Source organism: Protomyctophum bolini, assembly GCF_963924005.1.
Source record: "Protomyctophum bolini genome assembly, chromosome: 8".
NCBI lineage: Eukaryota > Metazoa > Chordata > Actinopteri > Myctophiformes > Myctophidae > Protomyctophum > Protomyctophum bolini.
Window position 1 is genome coordinate 407,211 of NC_137869.1, and position 27,953 is coordinate 435,163.

Consider the following 27,953-nt stretch of genomic DNA (forward strand, 5'->3'; position numbering starts at 1 on the left):
CAAAATCAACACTGGAAGGAGGTCAGCCGCGGGAGGGGGGGGGGTCACGGGGAGGTCACGGGGAGGTCGCGGGGTCAGTCGGGTCCGGTTGTGGAGACGCCCGAGGCTTGGGGCGTGTCACCCCCTCCTCCTCCTCCTCTAGACTCCGCCTCTTCCTCCTCCCGGCTGGGGGGTGACCCCGCCTCCTCCTGGCTCTGATTGGCTCCCCCTCCACCCCCGGCCCCTCCCCCTCCCCCCCCCCCAGCGGAGGAGGACAGGGAGGAGGTGGTGGTGGTGGTCTCCGGGGAGGCGGTGCCGGTGGCGCTGTGAGGCGTCTGCTGCTCACAGCGCTCCTGCTGGTGGGGAGGTGCGCTGCAGCCCGGGTGGTTCTTCCTGAAGTGCTGGTTGAGGATGGCCTGCAGAGAGAGGGGGGGGGGGGGGGGGGGTGAGCCAAACAGTCCTGTTAAATCATTGGTCAATAGGTTGAGGGGGAGGAGCCAAACTGTTCTGTTACGTCATTGGTCAATAGGTTGAGGGGGCGGGGCCAAACAGTTCTGTTTCTATGTTACATTACATCATCTGTAATAACGGAGGTCCATATATGGAGCTGGCCTGTTACGACATCATTCTGATGTCTGCATAGACTCCATATTTGGGCATAGACTCCATATTTGGGCATGCCTGACACTGTAGTTACCTGGAAGGGGAAGCTCTTTCCACACATGTGGCAGTGGAAGGGTTTGTTCCCGGTGTGTTTGCGGATGTGGTATTCCAGCTGGTCTTTGCGGGTGTATTTCTTGCCACACATCCTGCAGACAGAGATGGAACGTTAGGCTGAAGGGGTTAGGGTTAGGGGTTAGGGTTTAGGGTTACCTGCAGACAGACAGAGATTATGATATTTATCACAATGATTTTTTTGGGGGGAAAACGAAATGATTTCTACCCACTGTTGGATTTCTACTCAATGACTGTTGGACTAAAATAACACATTTTCATTTCTATTCACTATTCAGGACTGACAGACGAAGGGCGTGATGCCCATGTGCAGCCTCATGTGTCTGTTAGGGTTAGGGGTTAGGGTCAGGGTTAGGGTTTAGGGTTACCTGCAGACGAAGGGCGTGATCCCCATGTGGAGCCTCATGTGTCGGTCCAGGCTGCCCTTCTGGTTGAAGGACTTGCAGCAGTAGATGCAGGTCAGACGAGGGTTGTACCTGAACCACCGGCTGTCCCCGCCCACCTGCTCCCTCAGGTACTCCTCGTACCCGCCCACTTCCAGAGGCATAGGCTCCTCCCCCTGGCCGAAAAAAAAAAAAAACAGGAAGCAAGACGGAAAGAGGGCCGTTTAGTTTAAACACACAGACTGCCACCGGCGAGATATGTTGTCATTTTCGTATCGTTTTGTAGCACAACCTCAGTGTCGAGAACGTTCCAGAAGATTGTAGCACGACCTCGTTTCAGAACATACTGGTCAGCGTGAGTCATACATGTGATCGTTTCCATCAGAAATAGAAAAAAACTACAAACTTGAGGGTTCCCAGTGCTCCCTGCCTGTACAGCTCATCGTCAGAAAGCGTGTTTTAAGACATTATGTAAGCTGGCAGTTATTCAGTACGGTCTGGAGCAGTCTGGACTCCCACACAACATCAGGTGGGAACTTGCAGCCATGACTAGCAACAGCCAATAGGAACTGGCAGCCATGACTAGCAACAGCCAATAGGAACTGGCAGCCATGACTAGCAACAGCCAATAGGAACTGGCAGCCATGACTAGCAACAGCCAATAGGAACTGGCAGCCATGACTAGCAAAATCTGTATCTGAAAATATACTCTTCCTGGAGTTCACAACAAACATAACAATACATATAAAAGAACAAACAAACAAAACAAAAAAAAACATTCAAGACAATAAATAAAAGTTCAGAAAATCACACCTGTGTGAAGTGAGGGGCGCTAATATATTAAAGTCTACCTCATGTTGATTAGGTGATGTAAAACAAACATTAAACGCCATTAACAATAAAGAGACAATATGACGTAACGAGGGACATTATGACGTAAATGTTCCCTTCATTGTCAATGGCGTTTACTAAACAAACATTGAACTAAAGACAAACATTAAACCTGTTTATAGGAGGGGCTAGCACCCCTCAAAAACAAATAAAAGGCCTATTCATAGTCTGGATTTTCGGTGGTGAGCTGACCACCGCGACCACCGCGAAATAACGTTGAGCGGTGGTGAGTAAAGGCTCATACATAGTCTGCATTTTCGGTGGTGAGGTGACCACCGAACTACAACATAACGTCACTGAGGTGACCACCGAACTACAACATGACGTCACTGAGGTGACCACCGAAGTACAACATGACGTCACTGAGGTGACCACCGAACTACAACATGACGTCACTGAGGTGACCACCGAACTACAACATAACGTCACTGAGGTGACCACCGAACTACAACATGACGTCACTGAGGTGACCACCGAACTACAACATGACGTCACTGAGGTGACCACCGAACTACAACATGACGTCACTGAGGTGACCACCAAACTACAACATGACATCACTGAGGTGACCACCGAACTACAACATGACGTCACTGAGGTGACCACCGAACTACAACATGACGTCACTGAGGTGACCACCGAACTACAACATGACGTCACTGAGGTGACCACCGAACTACAACATGACGTCACCGCTCCATACCTTCTCTCTGTTTTTACTCACCACCGCTCAATGTTATTTCAGCCCAGGTGGTCACCTCACCACCGGAGCGGTGGTCACCTCATCACCGAAAATCCAGACTATGAATAGGCCTTAAGAACAGAGAGAAGGGCTGGAGCGGTGGCGGTGGTTTGCTCTTCACCGCGGCTCGTGACGTCATGTTGTAGTTCGGTGGTCACCTCAGTGACGTCATGTTGTAGTTCAGTGGTCACCTCAGTGACGTCATGTTGTAGTTCAGTGGTCACCTCAGTGATGTATGAGCCTTAAGCATGACAGTCCATTAAATGTGGTGCCGAGCGACAGCCTCCTCTTATAATAATACTAGTGTTTATACCTGTGAGCTGGGCTGGCGTGTTCATCCATTATAATAATAATAATAATCCAGTGTTTATACCTGTGAGCTGGGCTTGCGGTGTTCATCCATTCTGCCTGGAGACTCACTCTTAGCTCTGTGTCTGTCTGGGAGCACCACCACACTGCCTGTTGGACTACACACGCACGCGCGCGCGCGCGCACGCACGCGCGCACGCACACACACACACACACACACACACACACACACACACACACACACACACACACACACACACACACACACACACACACACACACACACACACACACACACACACACACACACACACACACACACACACACACACACACACACACACACACACACACACACACACACACACACACACACACACACACACACACACACACACACACACACACACACACACACACACACACACACACACACACACACACACACACACACACACACACACACACACACACACACACACACACACACACACACACACACACACACACACACACAAAAATCATTAAACCTACAGTGGTTTTTAAACTATTTCATGTCAAGGACCCCCAGAGTTATGTGTAATTGGTCGCCGACCCCCATCTGAAAAAATTTAGATATGTAAATATGTTTGTAGAATTACAGTACATTTCAAGTACAACTCAATACAACAACTGTTAACTGTGAGTGGACGACACCATAAAGCATTACACTTGTTTACAAGAGGGCCCACCATTTTCAATTCATCAAAACATTTAGACGTATGAATGTACACAGTCTATTCAGTCTATTCAATCATGAGCTGTCGATTATTTTATTTGGCTGATGGTCACTTTCTGGCATCCCTAACATACATACATACATCCATACATACATTAGGGCTGACCTTCGATCACGCTTTTGATGATCGATGCTTTCAAATCTCACATTAACCATGTGTTAAAAAAGGTTAACTTCGGAATAAATGCTTTATATAGATCCAGAAACTGCTTTTCACTCAGTGTACGTAAGAAACTGGCTTTGCAATTAGTACTTCCACTATTTGACTATTGTGATGTGGTTTACCAAAATGCCTCAAAATCAGATCTTGTGCCGCTTAACACTGCATACAATAGACTCTGTCGATTTGTCCTTGGCTGTCCTTTTCTCACACACCATTGCATAATGTATGAAAGACTTCAATGGACACCTTTACATATAAGAAGACACATGCACTGGCTTCAACTGGTTTTTAAATGTATCTATCTCAATTATCCTATTTACCTCAAACGTTATTTAACTTCTATCCCTTCAACACAACGTACCAGACACTCCACTTTATACCAGACACTCCGTTTATTTTAATGTTCCTTTGGTCAGTATTGAATTTGGTAAATATGCCTTTTCCTTTAAAGCCCCGTCAGACTGGAATACTTAACCAAATAACATTAGATCCATCTCATCATTCCCAGTTTTCAAAAGTGCACCGTCTTCCTACTTCAAAGTCTTGTGTTCTTGCTTTCAGTAAATATGCCATTATATCACCATGTTTATTCCTTTATTTAATTATTCCTTTATTTAATTATTTTATTTTATTTTGTATTACTACTATCATTATTTAATTATATTTAATTTTTGCACTCACTGTATATGACATAGAATCTTCATATTGTGCTACATTATATTATGGGATTCAAAGCCGTAATGAGGTTGTAGGTTTTCAAGGTTTCAAGGTTTAATGTTTTGTGTTTTGTGTCCATGTTAGGTGTATGTAATTTGTTTTGTTTTACTGTTTACATGTACAAAAAAGTTGTGACATGTATCTGTGTTGGGAGCCCCTCGAAAACGAGATGGTAAATCTCAAGGGGTCTTTTTCCTAATAAAGAAACTTTAATCATCATCATCGACGCTTCTAAATAAATTTGTTTCGATCGTCGACGCTTCGAAACCCAACGGGGGGGGGTTGTGGTGCGATGCGAGGCGAGCAGTGGCAGTGGCTTAAACAACGATATAGCAGAGAGAAACGCATGCTTGGATTGGTCTCATTTATTTTAAATGATAAGCAACAATTGTTGCTTTCGCCCAATTGTAGCAGCCTTCAGGAAAGCAGTGACGCACAAATAATTAGGCTTACAATAAAACATCCGACCGTAACGATGTACCGTACCTCTCAAATAAAAAAATATATAATCCAGAAATTGTAAACGAAAGGCATTTTGCTTCTCTTCAGATTGAAACTCAGATGTGAAAACACGGGAAAAAAAGCACCACCCGACCGTAACATGAACTCTTTATTTTTTCTTCTCCTCTTGCCGTAAATAAAGCGTCATTTAATCGAGGCCTTATTACTTTTGATGAATTGAACATGCAGGGGACCCTCTTGTAAACAAGTGTAATGCTTAAGTGGGTCGTCCAGTTAACAGTCTTTGTATTTAGTTTGTGCTTGAAATGTACTGTAATTCTGCAAACTGTTAATACATATTTCAATCAATCAAACTCACAGCAGCAATTGCGAGGCGCACGCATGCGGCTCACAGAGCAAACATAGACTGTAAAAAATATGGACAAAGCGTTCCGCGGGTCTAACATGAATGTAAAATGAAGCCTGTCTCTATGTGTCAGTCCTTGCCATGGAGGCAGCCATCTTTCTATATCCGGGCCCAGGCCCAGCTGGCCCATTGGCGGGACTTCCCCCCTTCTTCTTCGTTGGTTTTTATTTTGACTCGAGTGGGTGGGGGATCCCGTTCATAGACTGTAACGGTAGCCACGCCCCTCAGAACATGCGCAACTTTATGGTCATTTTTTTTATACATGGGACCATAATTTTCCAAAAAGAATATTATGACATTAGAAATGAGACTTTAAACTAGTGACTGGAAGCAAAAAGTATTCATGGCCATGTTTATTAAGGTAATACAGTCTAGGTGAAGTTAGGCCCAAATACATGGACTTCTATGGGGCTATGGGTTTTTATGGGTCCAGTGTAGGCATGTGAATCTCGTCTCATCTCACGATTCGATACGCATCTCGATGCACTGCCAGCGATACGATACATTAGAGATACATGGAATCCCCTGGCGATACGATGCGATACGATTCTCCCTCTTCCCGATGCGATGCGATGCGATAACCATTTAGTTCAAATCAATGCGATACGATGCGATTCACCCCTCTACCGATACGATTTGATGGCGATTCATCACAATAGAAAGGATTTATATTAAAGCTCTATTAATTTCCCAAAACATGTAAAAATGCATTACATTTAAATTCAAAGCAATTTATTGTTTTACTGTAGGTTAGTATTATAGCTCTGCATCTCAAACAACCCAACTTATAGAATTCTGTAAGTAAACAAAGGGTCTGCTCTCTGCTGGTTATTGTGGAATTGTTAGATTACTAATAATCATAGGCTATAGTATAATTATTATATCTCAAAGGTCAATTTGAGGTTTTGAGTATAGAGGTTTCAAGAGATTAAAATGTAATAGCCTATCGTTCATCAATTAATGTTACCAACATATAAATAGAAAAGAAACAAATAAACAAAACAAAAATTACAGGTCACACTTGTAGTGCTGTCAAACAAGTCTATGTCTAGTTTAATCTGCAACAGTTTTATAATATAATTGCCTATATGGGGGTCCCTACTTGATCTCTCACTCTCAGCTAAGTGGTCCTTGGCTTGACCTGAAAAACATTGAAGACCCTGTCCTGCATGTATTATTAACGTTATAAATACATAGCAGATGTACAAGCTCACAACACGTCTCATCCACGCCCCGCTGTGAGCTTGTGGATCTGCAATTTTAGGCGTGCGACACCGTCTTGCTGCAGAATATAAATAAGGCTTCTATCCCAGAGAACAGCAGGGGAAAGCTGGACAGTGGAAAGTTGCTGTGGCGTTGTTGTTGTTGTACACGTGTGTGCAGACTGCAGAAGCTTTCTTTAATTACAAATTGATAATGATCGCGACGCAGATTTGCGTCGGATAATCAGCAAGCACAGCTGTGGAGTGTGGATCATTCATTACCAGCAGTCCAGCACGCAGCGCTACAGTGAAAAGTCAACTGATCGACGGACAAAGCTACTCGGACAGCTATTTTATAAAGCTAAAGAGTGAAGGTGGTGCTTCTTGTTTAATGCGTGGGGCTCACTTCTGTTAGTCGCGGGTGCTATTATAGTCTGAGTCTGTCTGTTCTCAACGTGTCTCCTCTGCGGGAAGCACCCTCTGCACCGTCGTACGGTAGCTTCTGTTCACTGACTGTGGGCGCGTTCGGAAATACCACACCGGAGCACACTCTCCTATTAGTTTGCATTGCACAGTGGGCTCAGTGCGCTATTTCCGAACGCGCCCTGTGTCTGCGCTGCGACTCGCGAGAGACCTTTTTTTTTCTTCCTTTCTGATGGTACGTTGAATGCACCTCGGAAACACAGGATAGGGTGAAATTTACCATGAAAAAACGGTGCAACCACGGATTTTACCGATACAAGCACTCCGCGAACGATCCATCGAGATTTCACCCGTCAATTTTACCGACACACAGTGAATGAACCGATTCACTCGCATCGCGCACGTCATAATCGATGTATCGATACGTATCGATTATTTTCCACATGCCTAGTCCAGTGATAGCACCACAACAGGCCATTATATGAACTTTCATTTCCTTAGTGGCTTCACAAAATATCTGTCTGACTGCCCCCCTGGGAGCAAAGGAGGACTTGTCCAATCATCTGTTCGGTCTATATATGGTCCTACCTGTCTGTGTCATGGAAGCTGCTGGTTGGCTGAGGTGCTTTATTGGCTCCCACAGAGCTCCGCCCCCCCGACGTGTCAATCATCACGGCTGGCCCCTCCTCCTCATCCTCCTCCTCCTCCTCGGCCACGCCCCCTCTGCCTTCGTCCTGAGTGTCCGATCTTCCTCCTGATGACGATGACGACGATTATTAATTATGATTTTAACACATTTAAGACTGACAAGATTCTCATGTTTCTGTCAGTGACCGCCGCCCGAGAAGCAACGATTTGAGTAAAAAAAAAACGTTCGTTCTGAAAGAATATATATTCAAAGATTTGCGCCAAATTTCGACGATTATTTCTCAAAAATAGCAGATCTACAAGCTCATATAGTGCCGCACTCGGTGCCGTGCTATGATCTTGTATATCTGCCATTTTTCAATAGCTAAAGTATAACATAATGCTTGCAACACCAAAAGGGGTTCCCGCCCTGAATGGGTTTTAATTGTCTCCACCAGGCCGAAGGCAAGGGGGGAGAGTATGTTTTGCACTCCGTCCGTCCTTCTGTCCGTGTGTGTGTGTCCGTCCGTTATCAGCTAATCTCCGGCACCGTTAACCCGGTCCATGCCAAACTTTGCACACACACTCCCTGGATGCCAACGACGAACCTCTGCCCCAAATATTCCTCAACATCATTTACTTCCTCAAACCCTGTTCAAACCACTCCCTTCCAAAGAACGGTCAGGCTGCTGAACAGCTGACCTTGAACTGTATTGCACTGTTTTGTCACTTCACTTGCACTTTTCCTTTCCTGTTTTTTTTTTTGCACTATAGATGTTGTTCTGTGTGGAGTTTGCATGTTCTCCCCGTGTCCCCTAGGGTAGGCACCCTCACAAAAAACATGCAGTAATCCTGGTCACTAAACTGCCTCCCCCTGGCCAGCCGGGCGCCTGATGGAGGGGAAAGGAACTGGTTGGAATAACGTGTTCCTTCCACGCGCTATACGTCCAACCAGGGAAACTCCCCCCTGTCAGGTGTAAAGGAGCAACTTGGACACTCAGGCATGAAGGAAGCATGAGTTCAAGTCCGTTGCTCTCCCCTTGTCCCCCATATATGGGGACTAGGTTGGTCTCCCCTTGTCCCCCATATATGGGGACTAGGTTGCTCTCCCCTTGTCCCCCATATATGGGGACTAGGTTGCTCTCCCCTTGTCCCCCATATATGGGGACTAGGTTGCTCTCCCCTTGTCCCCCATATATGGGGACTAGGTTACTCTCCCCTTGTCCCCCATATATGGGGACTAGGTTGGTCTCCCCTTGTCCCCCATATATGGGGACTAGGTTGGTGGAGGGTGTGTATAGCCCAGGATCACATTAGATGATTGACACAGGAGTGAAAAATGGGTTACAAAATCTTGGGATAAAAATATATATATCTAAAAAAAAATAGATGTTGTTTATGTCCTGTGTATGTAAGACTGAGAGTGCTCTGAGCAAAATAATTTTCATTGTATTCATACTCTGTATCTACAGTATACACGTGACACCTGAACCTGAACCTGAAAAATAATAGAAAATGCTCGATAAGCCTGATCGATAAGCTGCTCGTTATCAATAACCAATAATCAGCGATCCCTCACCCATCCACTCGTCCTCGGTCTTGATGTGAACGGTGGTGTCCAACATGGCCGCCGTCTCGGTGCTATCCGACATGGTCTCCACGTACCACTGCCCCGCCCGGTTGATCCGGAGGACGGGAGCCACGCCCCCCTGGGGGGCCGCGCCCCCATAGGACCCGCCTCCTCCTCCTCCTCCCCCTCCTCCTCCTCCTCCTCCCGCCGAGCCCACGACCTCCTCCTCCTCGTCCTCTGGACTACGACTCCCAGCATCCTCCCTGGTAGCCTCGCCTCCTCTGGGACGCTGAAAACCGTTAGGTTTGAGTTAGTTACAGTACATTTATTCTTCTTCATCGTCGTCTTTATCCCATTCTGACCTGAGATCAGATTCATACCAGGTTTCCACTGGACACACACTGGTCTGATGAACCCATTCTGACCTGAGATCAGATTCTAAAAATGTCAGTCGTTCTTCGAATTTTTCAAAAATAGCAGACCTACAAGCTCATATCGCGCCACTCGGTGGCGCGATATGAGCTTGTAGATCTGCTATTTTTCAATAGCTAAAGCATAACATGATGCTAACACCAAAATGGGTGCCCGTTCAGAATGGGTTAACCTTAGAGTATATATGAACAGAGAAGAGATCCGAGTTCTCTTGCATTAAGTTGCTCAAAAAGCGCATGAGGCGATTTCACTCCTCCTTCCGGGTAGGAACAGATTGCATTCTGGGATGGATTGGCCCCAAACACATGAACGCGCTGCCGTTGACTGTCATTGCACGCGTTCACGTGCGTTCCAGGTGCGTTGGTAGTCAACGGACCGGCGCATTCATGTGTTTGGGGCCAACTGCAATACCTTAATTCGGCCACTATGTCCATTTCGCCTCAGGGTTTCCTCTGGGTGCCTTCTCTATTCATATATACTCTAAGCCTTTAACCCAAAGTCTGCCAGCATTTATTGATAAATTGTGAAATAATTCACGCCAGCATTTTTCCTTGTTCAGCTCTTATTTTGAAAAGCCACATTTCCAGACTTCCAGTCTTGATCGTATTAGAGTTTAGGGCTAAAATGTGTTTATGTCTCTGATGTCATCTATGATGTCATGGACACTTCCTTCCTGGACTACATGTTGTCTCAGTAAACAGCCCCTCCCCCCCTATCCACAAGGAGGAGCAGTGCACCAAAGCATTATGGGGATTGTAGTCCAGGAAGGAAGTGATGTCCATGACATCACGGAAACTTTTAAATACTAAAATAATCTACAAACACATTTTATTACCAACATAAAAACCCCAGGAAAGGGTTTCTTGTCTCCCAAACCTCATTAACACAAAAGTGGCATCACTCCCATAAGAACTACAATACCCACCTCTGAGCGCTGTGGACTGATGACACGTCTGGCCACGCCTCCTCTGACCCCGGAGCCCCGCCTCCCCGCCGTCGTAGCCGTGGCAACCACGCTGTCATCAGTGATGTCATCGTCCACGTCTGATAGGCTGATCTTCAGGTGGATTCCTGAACGCACACGCACACGCATGTGTGTATAGGCACGCACGCACGCACACACACACACACACACACACACACACACACACACACACACACACACACACACACACACACACACACACACACACACACACACACACACACACACACACACACACACACACACACACACACACACACACACACACACACACACACACACACACACACACACACACACACACACACACACACACACACACATACATAATGGAAACAAGTCTTAGTGCCTTTTCTAGTTGTATCCTCATATCAGTTATTTAATTGACCTGTGAATCACCTGTGAATCACCCGTGAATCACCTGTGAATTGACCTGTGAATTGACCTGTGAATCACCTGTGAATTGACCTGTGAATTGACCTGTGAATTGACCTGTGAATCACCTGTGAATTGACCTGTGAATTGCGTTCGTTCTACAAAATGGGAGATAAAAAAAACGTTAACATTTTCAAATACATACCTTCCAGGATCTGCATGCAGCAGTCTATATATTATAATAGTAATAGTAGTATTGTATTAGTTTATAATAGTTGTATTGTTGTTATCTACCTTCCAGGATCTGCATGCAGCGGTCTATATATTATAATTGCGAACGCAGTGAGCACTTACTATGAGACCTAGCAGATCATGTCTGTCTGTCTGTGTGTCTGTGTGTGTGTGTGTGTCTGTCCCACTATACGTCCAAATATGTGTTGCATCAGCAATCACTCAGCTCCATATATGGGCACAAAAGGGGCCAGGTCCACATATACAGTAACAGCAGGACAGACACACAGACAGACAGACATGATCTGCAGGGTCTCAGCTGCGTTCGCTTCCCGCGTTTGCGCGTCTTCCTGGTGCCTAATGACAGCAGCAGAACAGGTATAGCACAGGTAGAAAGCCAGGCCTACGGCTGCTATTGAGGTTCATGTGACACATTTGAGACTTATTGCTCTGCTTTGAAATGTCATTGTCATCATTACAGTGAACAGTCTAGCAATATTTACTGGTCTAGACAAAAATGTCTTTGACACAGTTTTAGCGAGTAGATTTTATCTCGCTAGGCAGAATTTCCTAGAAGGATGATTGCGAACGCAAAGTGAGCTGTTTCTGAACACATTCCGGAAGCATTATGTTATACTTAAGCACAGAGTGCCGCGCTGCGAGCTTGTAGATCTGCTATTTTAGAAACATCGTGAAAATGTGGCGCAAATCTTTGAATATATAATTATATATTCTTTCACAGCGAACGTTTTTAACTCAAATCTTTGCTTCTGGGGGGTCCCTGGAACAACATATTTTCTGATGGGGGCCGGTGGCCAATTACATATATTTTTGGGGGTCCTTGACATGAAAATGTTTGAGAACGGCTGACGTGGTTCATTTGTACATACTGACAGTACAGATGCTTCTATTCTTCTATTCTCGGTTCTGTTGTTCTATGAACCTCATTGTAGCCTACTCCTACTGTAACAAATCCCCCCATCCCGGATCAACACAGTTATAATCTAATAATAATACTGAGTCAGACCATCATAATAATAAAAATAAACAGACTGATGAAACAGTCATGAATACATGAGTCACTTTCCCAGTTCCCGCCTTTGGCCAGTGAAGGCTTGCGCCACTTCGAACCCACCACCTGAATACTGGATAGTGTCACATTTTAACGACTTGAAACACTTGTAGACACACCAATGTTTGCATTGGACGGAAGTGAGGAACTCAGAGAGCTTTAAGGTTTATGTGAAGAAAAAAGAGACACCGAAAGTGAGAAAGGGCCAGGCCATATACCACAACAGCTTGCTGTGTGGTGACTAAGACTTGAAATTACACATGGGAGCCTTGCAAAACCCCAGTGGCCTAGTAACACAATGGCCTTGCCCTAGAAATACACCAAATGTGACATAAAATGTAATAATCAAAGTTTGCCGCTCCATTTGCAACCCCTGAGAAACAAACAATAGAGCTACACTTGTGCTGGTGCCATTCTATTGTGAAGCCACATTATAAACAAAACAAGAAATCACACCCGTGTGAAGTGAGGGGCGCTCTTATCATCATCATCTCATTCCGGCCAATCACAATTTGTGTCCTCACTTTTGTCTTCAATGTTTGTGTTTACGCAATGTTTGTGTTTACACAAACTCAAAACTGGCCATTCATTGTCAAAGGCATTCAATGTTTGTGTTAGGACAATATTTGTACTTATACACAAACCCTCAAAGCTGGACATAGGAGGGGCTAGCGCCCAACTAATATCACAAATGTCATTCCGGCCAATCTCTTTTGGCCATGATGTAAATAGGTTTTCAACTATGAGCTTGTAGATCTGCTATTTTTCAATAGCTAAAGCATAACATGATGCTAACACCAAAACGGGTTCCCGTTCAGAATGGGTTAAGTCTTCTATTAAGGCATTTAGCACATGACAATCTCAACACTGAAACAGACGTTACACAATTCTTTCCATTTCTTTCAATACTATTATAATTTAGACAAAAAGAATAGCTGCTCTGGACTGGCATGGCACGATGTTTGATCCCCTCCTCCTTTTACAATCATTTTGCCTGCAAAAGCCCAGTTAAGGTGCATAACAGGAATTGTAAAATCTACTGGTAATTGGATTTTTTTTTAAGGTACCGTTCTACTTGTTTTTTCCACATATCAAATATGATCAGTAATAACATTGTATGTTATACCTGAAGTATGGGCAAACAGGGCAAAAAATAACTTTTTCAAATCTACAGTAGCAAAATGTACAGATTGGGACCTGCTGGTTGGATTCTCTAGTCCTTCCTAATTACAGAATAGCAAAACAGTCGTGAAGCAGATCCGACACATATCAGAACGCTGCATCAGGGCGTAGGAGTGGAAAATCTTTTGATTAGTGGACTTTGAAGTAGACAGAAGATATAAACAACTGCCAGCCAATCGATGCTTGCCACCCTTGCAGCACAAGCAGATGATGGCACTAATTGCGAATGCAGTGAGCACTTACTATGAGACCTAGCAGATCATGTCTGTCTGTCTGTCTGTGTGTGTGTCTGCCTGTCCCGCTATCCAAATATGGAGTGTGTTGCATCAGCAATCACTCAGCTCCATATATGGGCACAAAAGGGGCCAGGTCCACTCAGCTCCATATATGGGCACAAAAGGGGCCAGTGATTTGTTTGTTGTGGACCTGGCCCCTTTTGTGCCCATATATGGAGCTATACGTCCAAAACCCAAATATGTACGAGCTGCGTTCGCTTCCCGCGTTTGCGCGTCTTACTCGTTATTACTGTGTTGCAAGGTTTGAGGTTGCAAGGTCCTTCCAGAGCCTTCCGCCTCCATGCGTTGTACATTCAAGGGGCTGGTCCGGCCACATCCTTCCATCTTGGTTTAGAACGTCAAAGGATGTTATAATGGTCCCGATGTCAGTAGAAATACGACACTTTGAGCCATAGTGCTAGAACGCCCCCTCTGCATCTTTTATGGCCACATTTCCTGAGTAGCCACTAGGAGAGCGTTTCTTGTCCGTGTAGTACTTATAGGCAACCCCTCCGGTGATGATGATGATGACGACAAAACTAACCCCTAAAACAATCCACACGACTGCTCTTGGTGGGGGGGGCGGCGGGCTGGGTATCGGTGGATCTGGCACTAGGGCTGTAGTGGAATGAGGGGTGGTAGTAGTGGTGGTGATCGTCGTGGTGTAACGCTCTGTCGTCGTTGTAGTTCTAGGAGGGGTGGGGGGAGTCGGAAGCGCTCTGCATGTTGGAAGTGGAGGTGTCCACCCGCTGATTTCACACGTCGCACTGTCTGAGCCGCTCAAATCAAATCCAGGATCGCACCCGAATGTCACATGATACTTGTGTTTATAAGGTGGTGGAGAACCCTCAACCCGCCTCAGATGTGGGACATTAGGCGTTTCACATTCGACCATTATACATTTTGGAGGTGCCGGACGGAACTGCTCATCTTCGCAGTGTATCTGACTCGATCCATCGAGTGTGTAACCCTTATTGCATTTGTATGTGACAACGTCTCGAAAAACATAATCCTCAGTCACTGGACTGTATTTGCCGTTTAAAATGTCCTCTGGCTTTTCACATGTCTCCACATCACATCTTCCAAATCTGCCGTCCCAGTTCCCATAAGCTCCACAACTTATTATTTTTTGACCACCTACAAAATGGTGTCCAGGATTGCAGATTAACTCAGCCTTGTCACCAAACTGATTATATCCATCATCAAGATATACTATTCTTCCATTGTCCTGGTGCTCAATTGAGCTACAGGATCTCCTCTCGCATTTCATCGCCACAATAGCAGGACTCCAGGTTCCAGCGTTGCACGTCTGCTTCCGCACGCCCCCTCTCCATTGATAGCCAATCTCACACTCCCAGGTAGCATACGCCTTATCTGGAAATGTCTTTTTCCGGATATCGGCGCTAGTCAAAACTGTGTCTGGAGCTCCATCTTGGGGTCGGGAACAGTTTTGACCACCCTGTACAGCAAAGAGGACAACGCTGAGCGTTACCAGCAAGTACAAGAAGCCGCTCACGGCGACCATGACGTCTGTAGATCTTCTCTGCAGGAGGATTGGGACAGTTGTTGATTTCAGCAGTACTGCATATAGTACTGTATGTCCAGTGGGTTGTGGCTGATTTCAGCAGTACTGTATAAGTGTATGTCCAGTGGGTTGTACAGTACTGTATATCCAGTGGGTCGTGGCTGCCGCTTGCTGTCGCTGCCTGAATGAGGAAGGTTGGGTATAAGGTTGTCTTCTGCCCTCACTTTTATCCTCAATATGTATACTTTGCTCAGCCAATCAAATTATCGCTATGGGGTGATCAGCCAATCATCAGCCAATGTTTGTGTTCACATCACGTGACATCGTCAGGGATGGAGCTCGCTGATGTCATCAATATCAAGCCCATATATGGAGATCCCTGATGTCATCAATATCAAGCCCATATATGGAGATCCCTGATGTCATCAATATCAAGCCCATATATGGAGATCCCTGATGTCATCAATATCAAGCCCATATATGGAGATCCCTGATGTCATCAATATCAAGCCCATATATGGAGATCCCTGATGTCATCAATATTGGCAACTCTACATCTGACCTCAAACCCTTAGATCTCCATATATGGAGCTGACCTGTTCTGACATTCCATATGTTGATCCTTCCCCATCCATCCTTCCTCTTCATCTCTTGTCTCCCTTTTCACGGATACCTGTCCATTTAAACTCTAAACGGGCCAAGTTATTAGGCGAAAACTAGAGATCTCAACAGGCCCGAAAATGAAGATCTTACCCCCCCATGCCAAAGCACCAGCGCTCGCCCAGCAGTCTGCTGTCACCCAGGCGAATGCACACGAGCCGCGACTTTAGAGCGAGGTCGCTTCTCGCCCTCAGGCTTCTTACTGGTAGTAGTTGTTGTTGCGAATGCCGTGAGCACTTACTATGAGACCTAGCAGATCATGTCTGTCCGTGCGTGCGTGTGTCCCCCCTTTGTGCCCATATATGGAGCTACGTCCAAATATGGAGTGTGTTGCATCATGTCTGTCTGTCTGTGTGTCGCGCTTTTGTGCCCATATATGGAGCTGCTTTGGGGACTCCTTATATGGTTATGGCTGAGTCATGGTGACAACTTAAATATGTACGAGCTGTGTTCGCTTCCCGCGTTTGCGCGTCTTACTGGTAGTTGCGAACGCAGTGAGCACTTACTATGAGACCTAGCAGATCATGTCTGTCTGTGTGTGTGTGTCTGTCTGTCTGTGTGTCTGTCCCGCTATCCAAATATGGAGTGTGTTGCATCAGCAATCACTCAGCTCCATATATGGGCACAAAAGGGGCCAGGTCCACTCAGCTCCATATATGGGCACAAAAGGGGCCAGGTCCACATATACAGTAACAGCGGGACAGACACACAGACAGACAGACAGACAGACAGACAGACATGATCTGCAGGGTCTCAGCTGCGTTCGCTTCCCGCGTTTGCGCGTCTTACTGGTAGTAGTATTGTATTGTATTAGTTTATAATAGTTGTATTGTTGTTATGTACCTTCCAGGATCTGCATACAGCGGTCGATGTTGTTATTATGATAATAAATAATGTTTTCATTGTTATGTACCTTCCAGGATCTGCATGCAGCGGTCTATATATTATAATTGCGAACGCAGTGAGCACTTACTATGAGACCTAGCAGATCATGTCTGTCTGTGTGTCTGTGTGTGTGTCTGTCCCGCTATACATCCAAATATGGAGTGTGTTGCATCAGCAATCACTCAGCTCCATATATGGGCACAAAAGGGGCCAGGTCCACTCAGCTCCATATATGGGCACAAAAGGGGCCAGGTCCACATATACAGTAACAGCGGGACAGACAGACAGACAGACATGATCTGCAGGGTCTCAGCTGCGTTCGCTTCCCGCAAAGTGAGCTGTTTCTGAACACATTCCGGAAGCATTATGTTATACTTAAGCACAGAGTGCCGCGCTGCGAGCTTGTAGATCTGCTATTTTAGAAACATCGCAAATCTTTGAATATATAATTATATATTCTTTCACAGCGAACGTTTTTAACTCAAATCTTTGCTTCTGGGGGGTCCCTGGAACAACATATTTTCTGATGGGGGCCGGTGGCCAATTACATATATTTTTGGGGGTCCTTGACATGGAAATGTTTGAGAACGGCTGACGTGGTTCATTTGTACATACTGACAGTACAGATGCTTCTATTCTTCTATTCTCGGTTCTGTTGTTCTATGAACCTCATTGAAAACAAACAAAGATGTCTTATCATGAATACATTCTTCTATTTTCCTTCATTAAATTTGATTCTTATTTTTATCTGCATGGTGTATAGGCAACATTGTTTTGCAATATCAAAATGAAAGAATAACTTTATGCCTACTCAATAATAAACCAGTAAGACGCGCAAACGCGGGAAGCGAACGCAGCTGAGACCCTGCAGATCGATGTCTGTCTGTCTGTGTGTCTGTCCCGCTGTTACTGTATATGTGGACCTGGCCCCTTTTGTGCCCATATATGGAGCTGAGTGATTTGTTTGTTGATGCAACACTTTTGTGCCCATATATGGAGCTGAGTGATTGTGTTGATGCAACACACTCCATATTTGGACGTATAGCGGGACAGACAGACAGACAGACAGACAGACACACACACACAGACAGACACACAGACATGATCTGCAAGGTCTAGTAAGTGCTCACTGCGTTCGCAATCACTGCGTTCGCAATCACTGCGTTCGCAATTATGATTACATGTAAAAAAAAAAAAGAAAAGAAAAGGAAAACCGCTTATTCCTTTTCATACTTCTTTGCCATAGCAACTGGGAGCCACGGGAGAGGGCCTATAAGAGCCACATGTGGCTCTAGAGCCGCAGGTTGCCTACCCCTGGCCTAGAAATACACCAAATGTGACATAAAATGTAATAATCAAAGTTTGCCACTCCATTTGCAACCCCTGAGAAACAAACAATAGAGCTACACTTGTGCTGGTGCCATTCTATTGTGAAGCCACATTATAAACAAAACAAGAAATCACACCCGTGTGAAGTGAGGGGCGCTCTTATCATCATCATCTCATTCCGGCCAATCACAATTTGTGTCCTCACTTTTGTCTTCAATGTTTGTGTTTACGCAATGTTTGTGTTTACACAAACTCAAAACTGGCCATTCATTGTCAAAGGCATTCAATGTTTGTGTTAGGACAATATTTGTACTTATACACAAACCCTCAAAGCTGGACATAGGAGGGGCTAGCGCCCAACTAATATCACAAATGTCATTCCGGCCAATCTCTTTTGGCCATGATGTAAATAGGTTTTCAATGTAATGAGTCCTGGGATGCAGGGATGGTCTTTTAGATGAGTCCCAGGGACATTTTATGAGTCATATTTTGCCATTTTTACAAATTGCAGCCTTTAACTCCCATTTAGTTTTATATGGTTATATTCATGTAGAAAACGATTTTTATTATTGCGAAGACAGACATGCACACACACGAGCTGCGTTCGCTTCACGCGTCTTACTTGTTATTATATGTACTACTTACTGTACAGTAGTACAGTAGTGCATCCCATGCATGCAGAGGTCGTTGTTGTATTGCGTCCCTTGCGTTTTGGGATGCAAAATGCACCCTATTTTAATATCTTTAATGGCGTCTTCACTTTTCTGCCCTCACTTTTTTTTTTGTGTGTGAATGATTTACTTTATTCGAATAACACGTTAACAAAATCGAGATCTGAAAAATAAAGCTGCATTATATGCCGAAAAACACAATATGTATTGTAAATCATACAGTATATACTGACTCATGTAAGTTGCTAAAAATATAAAAAAGAAATAAAAGCCTTAGAGGCGAGTGCACACTTTTTAAGAGACCTTAAGATATCTACCAGGTATCTCAAAATATATAATAAATACAATCAAAATGAGTGATCTAAGTGGTCATTTAATAGAATGGCAGTGTGGAATATACGATTGCACTTTAGTCAAATAAATAGTCATCATTCATATCATCTATGAATTCACTTGGTGAGCAAGGTATTAATTAAATGACGGTGCAGCTAGGCCAAAATATAAGGGCCGATTCATACTTTAGATATATTTTAGAGCCGAATAAAAGTCGGTTCGGCGCTGTAGAGCCTACAATTTGACGTCATTTGAGGTTCGGGGGGGGGGGGGGGGGGGGCGGGTACCGTCCTAAAGTCGGCTCTTTGGTGCTACAGAAAATTTCGGACGAGCCGAAATCATTTCGGCACTACAGCGCTGAAACAGCGGTAAAATAGGAGTATGAATCGGCCCTAAGCCTGCTCACAGAACTATCCTCAATATGTACAAAGTTAAGTGCACATTCTCCCAATCCCACACATAGGCTTACACCTCAGATCATTCCAGTCTCCATGGAATAGTAGCCTCGATACCCAGGCTTTCATTTCGTCTGCGCGAAATGGAATAGTAACAAAATGGTATTTGACAAAAAAAGAAAAAAGGTCAGTGTTCACAGAAAGACGGCAAACTTAAGTCTTCTATTAAGGCATTTAGCACATGACAATCTCAACACTGAAACAGACGTTACAGAATTCTTTCCATTTCTTTCAATACTATTATAATTTAGACAAAAAGAATAGCTGCTCTGGACTGGCATGGCACGACGTTTGATCCCCTCCCTCCTTTTACAATCATTTTGCCTGCAAAAAGCCCAGTTAAGGTGCATAACAGGAACTGTAAAATCTACTGGTAATTGGATTTTTTTTAAGGTACCGTTCTACTTGTTTTTTCCACATATCAAACATGATCAGTAATAACATTGTATGTTATACCTGAAGTATGGGCAAACAGGGCAAAAAATAACTTTTTCAAATCTACAGTAGCAAAATGTACAGATTGGGACCTGCTGGTTGGATTCTCTAGTCCTTCCTAATTACAGAATAGCAAAACAGTCGTGAAGCAGATCCGACACATATCAGAACGCTGCATCAGGGCATAGGAGTGGAAAATCTTTTGATTAGTGGACTTTGAAGTAGACAGAAGATATAAACAACTGCCAGCCAATCGATGCTTGCCACCCTTGCAGCACAAGCAGATGATGGCACTAATTGCGAATGCAGTGAGCACTTACTATGAGACCTAGCAGATCATGTCTGTCTGTCTGTCTGTGTGTGTGTCTGCCTGTCCCGCTATCCAAATATGGAGTGTGTTGCATCAGCAATCACTCAGCTCCATATATGGGCACAAAAGGGGCCAGGTCCACTCAGCTCCATATATGGGCACAAAAGGGGCCAGTGATTTGTTTGTTGTGGACCTGGCCCCTTTTGTGCCCATATATGGAGCTATACGTCCAAAACCCAAATATGTACGAGCTGCGTTCGCTTCCCGCGTTTGCGCGTCTTACTCGTTATTACTGTGTTGCAAGGTTTGAGGTTGCAAGGTCCTTCCAGAGCCTTCCGCCTCCATGCGTTGTACATTCAAGGGGCTGGTCCGGCCACATCCTTCCATCTTGGTTTAGAACGTCAAAGGATGTTATAATGGTCCCGATGTCAGTAGAAATACGACACTTTGAGCCATAGTGCTAGAACGCCCCCTCTGCATCTTTTATGGCCACATTTCCTGAGTAGCCACTAGGAGAGCGTTTCTTGTCCGTGTAGTACTTATAGGCAACCCCTCCGGTGATGATGATGATGACGACAAAACTAACCCCTAAAACAATCCACACGACTGCTCTTGGTGGGGGGGGCGGCGGGCTGGGTATCGGTGGATCTGGCACTAGGGCTGTAGTGGAATGAGGGGTGGTAGTAGTGGTGGTGATCGTCGTAGTCGGAAGCGCTCTGCATGTTGGAAGTGGAGGTGTCCACCCGCTGATTTCACACGTCGCACTGTCTGAGCCGCTCAAATCAAATCCAGGATCGCACCCGAATGTCACATGATACTTGTGTTTATAAGGTGGTGGAGAACCCTCAACCCGCCTCAGATGTGGGACATTAGGCGTTTCACATTCGACCATTATACATTTTGGAGGTGCCGGACGGAACTGCTCATCTTCGCAGTGTATCTGACTCGATCCATCGAGTGTGTAACCCTTATTGCATTTGTATGTGACAACGTCTCGAAAAACATAATCCTCAGTCACTGGACTGTATTTGCCGTTTAAAATGTCCTCTGGCTTTTCACATGTCTCCACTTCACATCTTCCAAATCTGCCGTCCCAGTTCCCATAAGCTCCACAACTTATTATTTTTTGACCACCTACAAAATGGTGTCCAGGATTGCAGATTAACTCAGCCTTGTCACCAAACTGATTATATCCATCATCAAGATATACTATTCTTCCATTGTCCTGGTGCTCAATTGAGCTACAGGATCTCCTCTCGCATTTCATCGCCACAATAGCAGGACTCCAGGTTCCAGCGTTGCACGTCTGCTTCCGCACGCCCCCTCTCCATTGATAGCCAATCTCACACTCCCAGGTAGCATACGCCTTATCTGGAAATGTCTTTTTCCGGATATCGGCGCTAGTCAAAACTGTGTCTGGAGCTCCATCTTGGGGTCGGGAACAGTTTTGACCACCCTGTACAGCAAAGAGGACAACGCTGAGCGTTACGAGCAAGTACAAGAAGCCGCTCACGGCGACCATGACGTCTGTAGATCTTCTCTGCAGGAGGATTGGGACAGTTGTTGATTTCAGCAGTACTGCATATAGTACTGTATGTCCAGTGGGTTGTGGCTGATTTCAGCAGTACTGTATAAGTGTATGTCCAGTGGGTTGTACAGTACTGTATATCCAGTGGGTCGTGGCTGCCGCTTGCTGTCGCTGCCTGAATGAGGAAGGTTGGGTATAAGGTTGTCTTCTGCCCTCACTTTTATCCTCAATATGTATACTTTGCTCAGCCAATCAAATTATCGCTATGGGGTGATCAGCCAATCATCAGCCAATGTTTGTGTTCACATCACGTGACATCGTCAGGGATGGAGCTCGCTGATGTCATCAATATTAAGCCCATATATGGAGATCCCTGATGTCATCAATATTAAGCCCATATATGGAGATCCCTGATGTCATCAATATCAAGCCCATATATGGAGATCCCTGATGTCATCAATATTGGCAACTCTACATCTGACCTCAAACCCTTAGATCTCCATATATGGAGCTGACCTGTTCTGACATTCCATATGTTGATCCTTCCCCATCCATCCTTCCCCTTCGTCTCCCTTCCTCTTGTCTCCCTTTTCACGGATACCTGTCCATTTAAACTCTAAACGGGCCAAGTTATTAGGCGAAAACTAGAGATCTCAACAGGCCCGAAAATGAAGATCTTACCCCCCCATGCCAAAGCACCAGCGCTCGCCCAGCAGTCTGCTGTCACCCAGGCGAATGCATACGAGCCGCGACTTTAGAGCGAGGTCGCTTCTCGCCCTCAGGCTTCTTACTGGTAGTAGTTGTTGTTGCGAATGCCGTGAGCACTTACTATGAGACCTAGCAGATCATGTCTGTCCGTGCGTGCGTGTGTCCCCCCTTTGTGCCCATATATGGAGCTACGTCCAAATATGGAGTGTGTTGCATCATGTCTGTCTGTCTGTGTGTCGCGCTTTTGTGCCCATATATGGAGCTGCTTTGGGGACTCCTTATATGGTTATGGCTGAGTCATGGTGACAACTTAAATATGTACGAGCTGTGTTCGCTTCCCGCGTTTGCGCGTCTTACTGGTAGTTGCGAACGCAGTGAGCACTTACTATGAGACCTAGCAGATCATGTCTGTCTTTGTGTGTGTCTGTCTGTCTGTGTGTCTGTCCCGCTATCCAAATATGGAGTGTGTTGCATCAGCAATCACTCAGCTCCATATATGGGCACAAAAGGGGCCAGGTCCACTCAGCTCCATATATGGGCACAAAAGGGGCCAGGTCCACATATACAGTAACAGCGGGACAGACACACAGACAGACAGACAGACAGACATGATCTGCAGGGTCTCAGCTGCGTTCGCTTCCCGCGTTTGCGTGTCTTACTGGTAGTAGTAGTAGTATTGTATTGTATTAGTTTATAATAGTTGTATTGTTGTTATGTACCTTCCAGGATCTGCATACAGCGGTCGATGTTGTTATTATGATAATAAATAATGTTTTCATTGTTATGTACCTTCCAGGATCTGCGTGCAGCGGTCTATATATCATAATAGTAGTAGTATTGTATTAGTTTAGTTTATAATAGTTGTATTGTTGTTATGTACCTTCCAGGATCTGCGTGCAGCGGTCTATGATGTGCTGCATCTGCAGGAAGCTGGCCGCCGTCAGATAGCTGATGATGTCACACAGCTGGAGGCGGAGCCTAGAGAGGGAGGGGCTTATCGTTATGATGTCATCAATTTCGCGTTTAACGTTCCATTATGTAAACAAACACAATGTGAAGAAACATTAAGCCCCGCCCCCGCTGTGTTTCTATTGGCTGGGCTTTAAACAGCCCTGTCCCTGTTCATTTTCCTCATAGACTTTTCAGAAAGTATTTATTTAAAGACGTTTATACGCCGCGGACAAAGACAAGACAAGACTGTCGTGACAAATCATGACAACCAACACAATTTTCGGGCTGAACAATTTTTGTTTTTCTCCTTTGTAATAATTTGTTTGGTCCAAAATATTGTGTTTGTTGTCTGATTTGTAAAAATAGCATTAAGGTTACAGGTGTAACCATGGTAATATTAACTTACCTCCCGGTGTAGCAGAAAGGTTATGTATGTGACCACAGTAATATTAACCTACCTCCCGGTGTAGCAGAAGGGTTATGTATGTGACCACGGTGATATTAACCTACCTCCCGGTGTAGCAGAAGGGTTATGTATGTGACCACGGTGATATTAACCTACCTCCCGGTGTAGCAGAAAGGTTATGTATGTGACCACGGTAATATTAACCCACCGCCCGGTGTAGCAGAAAGGTTATGTATGTGACCACGGTAATATTAACCTACCTCCCGGTGTAGCAGAAAGGTTATGTATGTGACCACGGTAATATGAACCTACCTCCCAGTGTAGCAGAAGGACAGCAGCTGCTCGAAGACGCCGGGGTTTCGGATGACGGACAGAGACACCGTGGACATCTGAGACAACGACATGTGGTCCCTGAAGTACGGAGAGGACGCCGCTAGCACCACCTGGTGGAGGGAGGTATTATTATTATTATTATACGTAGAGGACATAGCACTTACCCTACCCCCTTAGATAGCATTTCTGTAGACTTAGATAGCATTTGATACAGACTTATAGCATGTTATGTAGACAGTACTATAATTGCATTGTATGTAGTCATCGCACGTCATAGTACATATATATAGCATAGTATAGTACTATATATATATTGTTTATATGTAGTTTTATTATATAGATATTCCACTGTTACTTTCTTAGCTTACGCATGTTTCATGATAAATGCTTTTTATGTGATGTATTCCCATGCTTTTTTGTTCTTGCTTAATGTAGGTCGCTCTGGATTAAGAGCGTCTGCTAAATGCCTAAATTGTAAATTGTAGGACACAGCTAGGGCTGTCACCATTACAAATTTAAGTTGGCGAATAATTGTCACAAAGATAACTGCGATTAACGATGTAATTGTGTTTTTGGGGCGTTGAACATTGGACAACGTATTAATAGAAGTCATGTTTGTGATGTCCTTCAGGGCTTCATAATCATGCTAATAACAGATGTCCTTCAGGGCTTCATAATCATGCTAATAACAGATGTCCTTCAGGGCTTCATAATCATGCTAATAACAGATGTCCTTCAGGGCTTCATAATCATGCTAATAACAGATGTCCTTCAGGGCTTCATAATCATGCTAATAACAGATGTCCTTCAGGGCTTCATAATCATGCTAATAACAGATGTCCTTCAGGGCTTCATAATCATGTCCTTCAGGGCTTCATAATCATGTCCTTCAGGGCTTCATAATCATGTCCTTCAGGGCTTCATAATCATGTCCTTCAGGGCTTCATTATCATGTCCTTCAGGGCTTCATAATCATGCTAATAACAGCTAACGAACGGTTCAACGGTTCATCGCTGATGGCGCTCATCAATAAGGGCCTTTCTCGGCCCCACCCCTTCTCACATTGTTTATATTGGGTTTAGTTTCCAAGATGGCCGGCAGCACCAGGAGGGGGTGGGGCGGAGGTGAGCGGGTGGGCGGGGTCGACATATGCCCCTTACTGGGCTGCGTTCAAGACACCTGACCTGTGTCTGAACACAGCCCCCCCCCCTCCCCCCATCTAACAAAATGTTTGGTCAAACCATATGGGCTACCATTGGAAATGCATTGGAGAGGCCATTAAACACAGACACAAGACAGACACAAGACAGGTGTCTTGAATGTGTGAACGCAGCCCAGTAAGGGCATAGGGTCGACCCGGCCCGCTCACCTCCACGCCACCCCCTCCTGGTGCTGTCGGCCATCTTGGAAACTAAACACAATATAAACAATGGGAGAGGGGGTCGAGAAACGCCCTTATTGTTTCATTCCTTTGATCTATTCTGACCCCACCCCTGTGCACCCCTGATTGTTATTCACTCACCAGTAAGACGCGCAAACGCGGGAAGCGAACGCAGCTGAGACCCTGCAGATCATGTCTGTCTGTCTGTCTGTCTGTCTGTGTGTCTGTCCCGCTGTTACTGTATATGTGGACCTGGCCCCTTTTGTGCCCATATATGGAGCTGAGTGGACCTGGCCACTTTTGTGCCCATATATGGAGCTGAGTGATTGCTGATGCAACACACTCCATATTTGGATAGCGGGACAGACACACGGACACACAGACAGACAGACAGACATGATCTGCTAGGTCTCATAGTAAGTGCTCACTGCGTTCGCAATCACTGCGTTCGCAATTATACAATGATGAGTCATTAATATTCATTCTCATTAGCATATTATAGTTACCTTGTGAGCCCTGAAGCTGTGACCTTCGACCTGCACGATGATGTCACAGAGCCGACCCTGAACCCTCAGAGAGTTGAGATGAGTCAGCACCGAGTTCCTGAAGTCTGGAACGTCCAACTGGATGGAGCTGACCCCATCCATCGTATATAGAGATCTGTGAAATGTATGCAACACAATGTGACATGAGTCAGCACCATACATCCAATAAGGAACGTCCTATCTGATTGACAGCCCATACATCCAATCAGAAGAGTCCTATCCGAAGGGTATATGCACAATAAGCTTAGGCTTCAGCCTACACACTGTATTATACTGAAAAATAGCAACCGAGTGGCGCGCTACAAGCTTGTAGGTCTGCTATTTTTTGAAGAATCGTAAAAATGCGGCACAAATCTTTGAATATATTAAATTCTTTCAGAAGACAGGCCTGTACTTTAAATACACTGTATTAATCAGTTTTCCCTTTTTTAAATGAGCAAAATAAATAAACTTAATTGAACAGTATGGTGGTGGTAAAAGTGGTGAAGTGGTCCTTTAATAGTTCATAAAGTTAAAGTAATTTAATAAACAAAGAAAAGTTAAAGAGTCGTTTTATAACTGTCTGCCTGGTCCAGCCATGCAGTTCATATTTAATCAAGTTAAAGTTAAGTGTATATAATTGAATAAACATAAAGTTAAAGTTGTGTTTTACAATTTAATAAACATAATGAAGTTAGTTAAGTTTATATGATTTAATAAACATAATAAACTAACTACCTGTCTGGTCCAGCCCTGCAGTTCATACAGTTACACTAATGTTTATATGTATATGTATTTTAATAAATATAATGACTGTACCTGTCTGCTCCAGGTCTGCAGTTAGGCTACAGTTAGTTAATAAAGTTACAGTAATGTTTATAAATGTATATATATTTCAATAAATATAATGACTGTATCTGTCTGCTCCAGGTCTGCAGTTAGGCTACAGTTAATAGTTAATAAAGTTACAGTAATGTTTATAAATGTATATATATTTCAATATAATGACTGTACCTGTCTGCTCCAGGTCTGCAGTTCCAACAGGAGGTCAGATGAGTTCACATTCAGAGGCGTCGGATTCCCACAGATCTATAAATCATCTGCATGCTGCTAGCATGATGTCTGCTGCTTCCATCAGATCTATGAATCAGATCTATAAATCATCAGCCTGCTAGCATGATGCTAGCATGCTGTCTGCTGCTTCCATCAGTCTGCTGTCATGATGCTAGGCTAGCTGTGCTGCATGCTGTTTATCAATCTAATAACTCATATATAAAACACTGTACCACTGCAGGCAGGCAGGCAGACAGACAGACAGACGGACGGACAGACAGACAGACAGACAGGCAGGCAGGCAGACAGACAGACAGACAGACAGACAGACAGACAGACAGACAGACTAGAGGGGGCTGTCAGTCAGTCAGTCTTTAAAACATCTTAACATTAATATAATGTTATCTAAAGATCAAAGCAGCAATAAGACATCAAACATCAAAGCAGCGCGGCTCCCTTTGATGTTGCAGACAGTGCCGGCACCGGCTGCAGGTCCGAGAGACGCCTCGCGCTGTGTGTGTGTGTGT

At 44.8% G+C, this 27,953-nt stretch overlaps 1 protein-coding gene across 1 annotated transcript; it reads right to left on the reverse strand.

Annotated features, from left to right (window-relative positions):
* zbtb37 (zinc finger and BTB domain containing 37) lies at positions 1–27,877 on the reverse strand. The gene is made up of 11 exons (XM_080769625.1): positions 27,388–27,877; positions 26,356–26,509; positions 24,448–24,578; positions 23,659–23,756; positions 10,745–10,890; positions 9,397–9,676; positions 7,779–7,944; positions 3,104–3,197; positions 1,083–1,273; positions 677–788; positions 1–395 (listed from the first exon to the last, which is right to left on the reverse strand). The coding sequence occupies exons 2-11, from the start codon at positions 26,494–26,496 to the stop codon at positions 75–77; spliced, it is 1,680 nt and encodes a 559-aa protein (XP_080625751.1). The 5' UTR covers positions 26,497–26,509; positions 27,388–27,877; the 3' UTR covers positions 1–74.
* Positions 27,878–27,953: the final 76 nt, after the last annotated feature.